This window comes from Cibotium barometz, chromosome 64 (assembly GCF_041138505.1).
Source record: "Cibotium barometz isolate CiBa-2024 chromosome 64, ASM4113850v1, whole genome shotgun sequence".
NCBI lineage: Eukaryota > Viridiplantae > Streptophyta > Polypodiopsida > Cyatheales > Cibotiaceae > Cibotium > Cibotium barometz.
This window is the reverse complement of record NC_141109.1, coordinates 378,969-388,893: the sequence shown is the minus strand read 5'-3', so window position 1 is coordinate 388,893 and position 9,925 is coordinate 378,969. Positions and strand designations below refer to the sequence as shown.

Below are 9,925 nucleotides of genomic sequence, written 5' to 3'. Positions count from 1 at the left end.
CGTTCATGTGCAAGAAGCATAAGAAGGCGTAGGAGTATTCCATCAAGCGGCACTTTCTTTTGTGAAAAGGGCAAAGCAAGGCTCTCTTCTTGTCACATGGCACCTTGTGCCAATCCCTGTTTAACCTCTGCTTCTTATCCGGCGAAACCTTGAGATTAAAATGAATGTGACTTTTCCCATCAATCATCATTGGTTCTTCATTTGTGAGCTCGTCAAACTCTTGCTTTGCCTCTTCGAAGTATCCATGATGGCTAGACAATGTTTCCTCCAGAGAAAAATCGCTATTGAACATCAACGAAATTGCAGGGTGCAAATCATGATGTCGACATTTGTACAGGAAGTCATATAATAGAGTTGCAGGAGTTTCTTTGATCTCTTCGTCCACATCAAATTCGACTTGAACTTGCGACATGGCTGAATTCAAGTCTGTAGAAAAGACATGGAAAATATTAGTGCAGGCAATGAATCAAGAGACAGTCGATCTTAAACAACAAATCTCTGTGGTGTAAATGGATTCAACATAACGCGAGAGGAGATGCCAGAGGAATGCAGGTATTCCTCCTCGCATTGTAGTGAATCTATTTTCCCTAACGCAAATAAAATCACAGCTAAGTCAAGGACCTCTTCTCGCATTATGGTGAATCGATTCACCATAATGCGAGGAGGAGTATTGTGCTTCCTATGGGACCTTCGCTCGCGTTGTGGTGAATTGATTCACCGCAATATGACGACTTTATCATCCTTTGGAAACGCCTCTAACGTTATGGTGAATTAAAAATAAAGATAGTTCTCCAGTACCCATACTGAGAGAGGAGGTGTCAAACGAATTAAAATACTCTTCTTCGCAGTCAATTCACCATAAGGCGAGGAGTCATAGGTTTTCAATTCACCTTAACGCGATGAAAAGACAAAGCAAGTAGTTCTCCTCGACTGAAACCAAAACAACGAAATAACAAAAGAAGAAAATGTAAATGGATTCAACATAACGCGAGAGGAGATGCCAGAGGAATCCAGGTATTCCTCCTCGCGTTGTAGTGAATCTATTTTCCCTAACGCAAATAAAATTGCAGCTAAGTCAAGGACCTCTTCTCGCGTTATGGTGAATCGATTCACCATAATGCGAGGAGGAGTATTGTGCTTCCTATGGGACCTTCGCTCGCTTTGTGGTGAATTGATTCACCGCAATATGACGACTTTATCATCCTTTGGCAACGCCTCTAACGTTATGTTGAATTAAAAATAAAGATAGTTCTCCAGTACCCATACTGAGAGAGGAGGTGTCGAACGAATTAAAATACTCTACTTCGCAGTCAATTCACCATAACGCGAGGAGTCATAGGTTTTCAATTCACCTTAACGCGATGAAAAGACAAAGCAAGAAGTTCTCCACGACTGAAACCAAAACAACGAAATAACAATAGAAGAAAAAAGCACAAAGGAGATAAAAATACCAGGAAAACGAATTGTACACAATCGTCGCAGGAGATGGAGATGAAGGAGGTTGGAGGTTTGTCTTTGACGTTGGATACAGGAGGATGATTGATGAAGGAGGGTTGGAGGAGATAGTCAGTCGTTGATGGAGATGAAGGCCGTTGGTGGGATAAATGAGAGGCAATAAATGAGATGAGTATCCTAGAAAATCCGTCTTTAATGCTACGCAACACGTCAGCGCCGCGTTTTCAACCGCCATTCCATGACTGCCACGTGGCATCCCGCCGTGTACCTAGCAAAAGAGGCAATAAATGAGATGAGTATCCTACAAAATCCGCTTTTAATGCTACGCGACACGTCAGCGCCGCGTTTTCACCCGCCATTCCATGAATGCCACGTGGCATCCCGTCGTGTACCTAGCACGTGTACAAGGTATAAAGTTTAATCAAAGCCCTTTTTAATGCTATACGACACGTTAGCGCCGCCTAGTCGCCCTGGCAGCCCGCTAGCACGTGTGTTCGCTCTAAAGACTAATCAAAGCCGTTAATCACGCCACCTTTTCGTCCTCTTATCGATTTTGCCTTGTCCGTCCTCCTGCTTGCCTCCAGCTGACTTCCGACTACCGCCACAGTACTGAGCCGACTTTCCAACACCTGCACGACAGTCTCCATCCATTCACAAGCAAGAAATGTAAGTTTTTGTATAATACTTGATTGTTTTGTAAGTTTCTTGTATATTGCTTGTTTGTTTTGTTTTTTCTTCGACTGTTTGCCCTGTGCCATTGTTTATTCTTCGACTGTTTGCCTTCTGCCGTGGTGACTCGATTCACCTTAAAGCACACGACGGGCCATTAGAATCTCAATAAGCTCCATGTCTTATGGTGGATCGAATCACCAAGGGAGAAGGCAAACGTAAGAGATTCGCGAAAATCGATTCACTATAACGCGAGGAGGATTGTTTTGCTTTGACTGGCCCTTAGACTCGCGTTATGGTGAATTCACCATAACGCATGACCAAAGGGCAAAGGATTCACGATAATCCACCTCTTATTGGTGTCAATCAAATCACCTCCTACACGACAGTCTCCATCCATTCCCACTCATAGAATGTGATGAAAGTGTATTACTTGATTGTTTTGTGTTTCTTGTATAATACTTGATTGTTTCGTTTTTCCTTCGACTGTTTGCCCCTGCCGTTGTTTTCTCTTCGACTGTTTGCCCTCCGTCATGGTGATTCGATTCAGCGTAAAGCAGACGACGAGTCATTAGAATCTCAATACTATTCTATGTGTTATGGTGAATCGACTCACCAAACTGCTAGACGGAAAGGTAAGAGATTCGGGAGAACCCTCCTCCCGTTGTAGTAGATCGATTCACTATAACGCGAGGAGGATTGTTTTGATTTGACTGGCTCTTAGTCTCGCGTTATAGTGAATCAAATCACTTTATGGCAAGATCGAAGCTCAAAGAATGCACGATAATCCGCCTCTTATTGTTGTCAATGAATTCGCCATAATGCGAGAAAAATTATTGTGTTTCTGTGGACCTTCATCTCTCGTTATGGTGAATGGATTCACCATAACGCGAGGAAGTGCATATTGCTTTCTTGGCCCCCCTCTCTCGCTTTATGGTGAATTGTTAATCGTGTACTACTGAATAGCAAAGTTTTCTGCTTTTTCTTGCGTTTTCAGATGGCTCGTGTAAGGCATACAGCTAGACCCATTGATAATGCAGCTCCCTCATCTACTGGGAAGAAGATGGGCGTTCTGAAAGCCTCAAGATCAAGAAAATCAAGCAGTCCTTCCCGATTGTCCAAAACGCAGCCTAGACTCAGGCGTTTCGCAGAGCATTCGGCAGCCCTGCGAGAAATCAAAAAGTTTATGAAGCACCCGACAGCTGCTATTCCCAGATTGCCTTTCCAGAGGCTTGCCAGGAGAATTTGTGAGCAGAATGGAATTTTGTTTAGGTGGAAGGCATCGGCCTTGTTTTGCTTGCAAGAGGCCACAGAAGATTGGATGATCGAATTTTTTTTGGATAGTTACGTTCTTGCTGCCCACGCACACAGGGTGACAGTAATGGACAAAGATTTTTTCAGCCTTATAGCCCTTCGTTTCAGATACGATAAGTCACTTAGACCAGTTACGTTTACTGATGAACGAATGTTACAAATTTTGGATGTCCGGCCTGTACAAAAAGTGAGAATTGAAGAGGTGACCGAGGGAGGTCCAGATCATGAGCATCAGACTCGGGCAAATTTAATGACAAGCGCTCAAAGGGAACATCAAGCTGCAATGCTTGCATTGCAAACAAAAAGGGAAAATGTTCGAGCACTCCACGCCATGAATCGGGAGGCGCTGCAATTTTTGTTGCCGGAGTTCTATGTACCCTTTAATATTAGAGGGCATAGATGTTATTTCCCGATTCATGCTGAAGAAATCAACATTTTGTTTGATCCCAAAACTGAAGTCAACGACAAAGTGCTCAGATGTGTTTTAAGGTATACGCTTTTCTCTGTCCTCCCACAATTTTTCATTCTTGGCTCTTAAAGTTGATGCCTCACTCTTGATATGTTTCCTTGTGAAGTTTTGTTATTTCGCTATTGCCCGAGGATGTACAGCAACGAGTGTTCCAGATTGATTCACTGGTCTCAACACTGTTGGTAGTAGAGGCAGTTCCGTACCTCGATGTGCTGAACTGGTTTCGGGAGGTCCAGCTGGACGATGCCCGAGTATTTTTTTTGGCATATCATGAAAAGTGAGTTTGTCTCTCTCTCTCTCTCTCTCTCTCTCTCTCTCTCTCTCTCTCTCTCTCTCGCATGATGTTTATAGGAATCACCGTACACGAGTTATGTAGTGCTTCCTTTGGATTGAAACTAATAGAATTCTATTGTGCAGTTCCCATTGGAGTCTTCTACTAGTCGACGTGCAAGAAAATGTCATTTACCTTGCAAATTCGACATCTGGTGTCCATGGAAATGTTTTGCTGTAAGTAAAAATCATTAAGATACATATTATTGTTTGAGTTAGAAGTCCGGATTGATCAGGATAATGATTGGTCTCTGTTTACAGTGGAGTCAGGAAACTAATGGCAGCTTACGAGAGCCTCAGCATGGACATCGACACCCTGGATCGATCGACCATCCGTAGGGTTAGTGTCCCCAAACAAGAAGATGGCTACAGCTGTGGGTGGAGGGTTGCACTTAATGCAATGTTGCTGCTACGAAGCATTTTTCAGCTCCCTTCAGAGGATGTAAGCATTTTCAGCTCCCATACGCATTTGTGCGCTTGTTTATCTTCTTATATATTGTCATGTTGATCTTATTTATGCCTTGATGAATTGTGATGGCAGTTTCCATCAATGTCTCGCTACGTGGACCTAGACGTCCAAACGTTTAGGGAGGAAACGATTGCGAAATTGATCGAGGTCGCTGAAGTTATGCCTCCAGACGGGCCAGTGGACTTCATCCCGCCCAATCCACGAGGGGGGATAGGCCCGTCTGAGCCTCTTTCATGGGCTCCATACTTAGGAGAAGAGCCCTGGCTCCATCCTGAAGCCGATACCTATGGGTTCCAGCCATAAATAGTTTTTTCCTTCTTCCAACAAATGTACGTTCGTAAATATGCAGCTATACATGTATTGGAGGGAGAACATCAAATGTAAATACACTTATCATTTGAAAATCAGAGGATCAAATTTGCTACTGTGTTCCTTCACTGCTTGCTTTCTTACTTTAAGCCTTTTTTTGTGTACATAAAAATTCAATTGGGGAATTCTTGCCTTCATTACATTGTTTTAAACAATAAAGCATTACAAAAGCAATGTTCTGAATAGATAAGTTTATTGCATATGGAAAATACATTGTCACCGTATACATGGTCACATCATATATCTTCTAGTGCCTCCAATTCATGTGGGGCTGCAACATCTTTACAAATGATCTGATGCTCTCTTCTTTTACTTAGCTTCCGACCATCGAGCTTGAAGCAAAATTGATCTGGAGGATTCTGAATAGCTACTTCTAATTCCTTCCTAACATATTCGAGAGTCCAATTCTCTTCCACTTCCAATGTCAAAGATGGGTGACCCTGTCGAATCATAACTATATCTATCAAGCAAGAGTGGCTGCCATCTCTTGTATCTTGGTCCATGCTTTCCCAGTTGTTGTTGATCCATCGCCACCTTCTATAAGTAAATGACATGCACAGATGTTGCCTGGCAATATAGTATCTGATTCCAAAATATCATTAGGATAATTTTCCGAGAATAATCAAATAAGCGTTGTAACTGTTTCACAAAAATACATTTTAATGTTTTAACACTCACCGAAATGCAATGTCGGAGGTGTTCAATCGACATTCGATCAAATCATCTCCCTTTGATGATTTCACTCTCCAACCTTTGTCAAACAAATGATCAAGCCAGACTTCATCTACATCTTTGCACACAAAAGTTGTTCTAGTTTTTCTCAATTGTTTACAATCAGAAAATAAATGAACAAAGCATGCAATTGGAACAAACAAACTTAAGTGCACATTTCTTGCACCAATGCTAGGCTTCATAGCACATTTAATATCATTAAACATTTTGGTCCTGTATGACTCTATCACTTCTGTGTCAAGCAATGGCCACTCCGGACTATCAAGTGCGGGCAACGGAATACGTTCCAACTTTCCATGTCGACTCGATTGAGTGGGCAAGGTATAAAATGAGTCATAGAAATATGTTCTACTTCTTGCGAGATCACTTGGTGCACGACCTTCATATTGAAGTTCCCCCACCTCACCATGTACGACATTCAAGAACCCCGTCAAGCATTGTGCAGGCTCCCACTCCTGAAGGTTGGATGGGTACAAATCTGTGCAAGGCAGAAAAATGTATATCAATCACCTTATTTGCAACGTTGAAATACAAAACACAAGCACTTACAATGTGGTCTGTGTCTTGGAAGTCCTTCCAATGGTCCCACGTTAATCTCTTTTTGCATGAATACATGCTGGATCAACACTTCTTTGACAGTTTTCCCTCCTGGTGCCATCTTAAAGTCAAGGATCCTTCCTTTCCAATGTTTGGCCAAGTCTTCAGATGCCTTTCCCTTCACTCGGTAGTGGCCTTGTTTTCCTGGCTGCATAGTGACCCAAGAGTACTTCCTGTATACTTGGGGAATCCATTCTTCGTTCTCGTCTTTTATGTTATACAACACAACAGATGAGATACTGCTCCTTGCTCGTTTCAGTCCACTTTCGGGTGCCATGATAGAATAACAGACGTATGAGAAAGAAGAAGTAGCAGAAAGTGGATGACTGGGCTAACCGCTTTTGTGGATCAAGGAGGGAGGATGAAATGAGGGACGGTGTGTTCTTTTTGGGCGCCAAAGATGTTTCAAGATTCAAAAGTGGAACCAAGTTGAGGGAATAACCGGGAGAATGTGTATCTAGCTATTCCAAGCATTCAAGCTTCATTAGTTGTAGGGGTGGTGGAAAGAATTTTTTAGTGCTCCACGTCTAACACAGGAATGTGGAAAACATTCTTTTATTGTGTTAGTTTCTGACAAAAAAACGGTTTTAAATATTTTAAGACAAGGTGATGGTTTTTTTTAATATTTCATGAAGATAAGAGTTTCTCCACGTTTTGGGTGGGTTTGTACAGAGGTCCCACCACCGGTGAATCTCGTTCGTAGATTACATGTCACTCAATCTATGTGTCTATTATTATATTATTGTTGAAACAGCCCTCTTTTGAGTCCAGAATTTTCCTAATGCTATATGAGCTGGCGCTATAACTATTCCATAACTCTAGTACTCCTCCAAAGTTCCTATCACACATCCTATCATCCACTGGTTACATATCAACCATAATCACACCAACCGTGCCAATGACATAGGTGTGGAAGCTATCACCCAGGTAGGTCGTTATAGCACTATTTGAGCTCGATATCTCAACATCCATCACATAGTGACTTAGGATTTGAGAGGGTGGATTGCTGGACTCGAAGGGCTCAAGGGTGGTATTATTAGCATTTCCCCCCTCCTCACCTTCTTTGAAGATCTCCGTTAAAGTTAGCTAGTAAACGAGGGTGACTCGAGAGGTAGTGGAGGTTGTGGTGGTAATACCGAGGGTGGTAAGGGTACCTCACGTACCCTTAGAATTACTTTCTAAGGTACTTCATGGCCTTAGAAAGGTAGTGGATGTTGTGGTGGTAATACCGAGGGTGGTAAGGGTGACTTAAGGTAGTAGAGGTTGTGGTGGTAATACCGAGGGTGATAAGGGTACCTCAAGTACCCTTAGAATTCCTTTCTAAGGCACTTCATGGCCCAGTAGAGGTGCATTATGTTGTGATGGTGCTAGCAGTTGTCTAGGGTTTAGAGAAATGCCTAGGATAGAGCTCGAGCCTAGTGTGGTAACACCTTGTGGTCTCATGATTAACCCATCTTTGGATAGGCACAACAGAGAGTGGGTCGGGGTCTCAAATGTGAACACTCTCTGCTGGTATGGTTGGCTCGACAAATCGGGCACCATACTAATTCCCTCTTTAGTAAATATGGGGTTTCCCAGCTTGATCCCAACCTAGGCTATTTGCGAGTGTTGGGTCGTCTGCTGCATTAAGGGCCTCATTCTCTACCTTCAGTGATCGGAACCACTGTCCGGTTTGCCATCTAACTTGTTCATCCACGTAGCCGAATGCTTCACAGATCTAATTAAACATTTTTAAATGTGGTATTGGGTCTCCATCTCCATCGAACTTGGTGATCAACTTAGAAATGTGGGCTGGTTTATTTCACTCTAGTCTTGGCCCTTGTGCCAACTGAACTAGTGTCGGTAGTGTTATACTTGCAATTACCCCCTCCCTATTTCCATGGCTATCCTTAAGATCTCAGGGGTCAATCCTGAGATGTGGGGATATTTGGGGACACTTCTCATTTTAGCATTGAGGAGGAGTGTTATGAGAGAACTTGCAAGTGTAGGTGAGTGAGAACACCTCGCATAAGAGGAGGTCTTGAAATATGTAAGCTCAGTCTATGTATGTGTGGGAAAGCACTCTAAAAGTGCTTTGTGTATGGGTGAGTGAGAATACCTCGCTTAAGGGGGCTTTTGATGAAATATGTAATCTCGATCTATTTGTGTGTGGGAAAGAAATCTTAAAGTGCTATATATTGTGAATGGTAAGAGCCACATAAAAGAATGTGGAAAAGGAATTGCCACGTGGCATGATGATATGTAAAGGATACTAGGCTCAAGGCTATCTATATTAGAAGCCTTTCATTATATGGTGTAATAAGATGCATATATAATAGAGTATTGTTGAGCGTGCTGCTTTATCTCTAGTAGCCATGGAGTTCTTGGTGTGGTTCAACCTACCTTAATCTTTTGTCTATGATCATGATCAATCCCATATCAGTATTCTTAAGAGTTACTGGTGGATATCCGTAGCAAATGTTGAAATATAGCACGATTATGTTCGGACAAATACGCTAAGCGGGTACATTGTGCCATGAGTCGTAAGAGTTTCGAAGGTGGGTGAGGATCATAAGGTGATGATTGAGTCATAATGCTAGCAAATGTTGAAATATAGCACGATTATGTTCGGACAAATACGCTAAGTGGGTACATTGTGCCATGAGTCGTAAAAGTTTCGAAGGCGGGTGAGGATCGTAAGGCGACGATGATTGAGTAATAATGCTATAAACATAAAAATTTTGGCATGAGAACTACTTGAGTTTGGTCTATCTTGGAGAGTTTTTTGATGAGGGTTGAATACCTATAATATTTGAATATAGACATAAATACAATGGGTAACTAATAACAATTTTAACAATCATGATCGTAAAAGAATGAAAGGATTTTTTTTTTGCCATAGTCTATAATTCAAAACAAAATAAATTTAAGTACATCTTTTGTCTAGGGCCAAGGGTGCTAAGAGCCCTACTCATACAATCTAAAAAGATGACAGGGAAAAGTGTTCATAAGGTTAATGATAGCTATTATCAGAAATGCTGCGTCGAGAAAGGCATTATGGGTCACCGCTGTGATGTCAAAGTCCACAACTTTTGGTGTTGAATCTCAAATGATTCCACGTGCCCATAGGGTAATAGATGTCCATCCCTCAAGGAAGGGCCAAGCACGAGGCTCGTGGTCGATGAGTTTCTCGACCAAAAGATAGATATAGTGTCCTGAATTTTTTCTAAGGGCCAATAAGAGTGTGGTCGGATCGAAGGATGATCAACCATTTTGTCAATGTTGACTTCGAGCCAAGATAGTATAACTTTTCAAATTCCACACAAGACAAACAAGCTTGTGAATAAAAGTATTTTATCTAGAATTCTAGGTAAAGTTCTCTTAAATGCTTTCATAACATACAAAAAGAAAATTTTAAAACAATTGAACAAGAAGCGTAAATTTAAATTATCCTTTATTAATGATATGCTTCAATATTAAACATGGTTAGAAGGTACCAAAAATTGATAAAATAAGGAAAGAATAAGATAAGAAGGTGGCCA

At 41.8% G+C, this 9,925-nt stretch overlaps 1 protein-coding gene across 1 annotated transcript; it reads left to right on the top strand.

Annotated features, from left to right (window-relative positions):
• The first annotated feature begins 2,555 nt into the window (after positions 1–2,555).
• LOC147603189 (uncharacterized) lies at positions 2,556–5,105 on the top strand. The gene is made up of 5 exons (XM_086796910.1): positions 2,556–3,927; positions 4,014–4,184; positions 4,325–4,414; positions 4,499–4,679; positions 4,779–5,105. The coding sequence occupies exons 1-5, from the start codon at positions 3,122–3,124 to the stop codon at positions 5,007–5,009; spliced, it is 1,479 nt and encodes a 492-aa protein (XP_086653036.1). The 5' UTR covers positions 2,556–3,121; the 3' UTR covers positions 5,010–5,105.
• Positions 5,106–9,925: the final 4,820 nt, after the last annotated feature.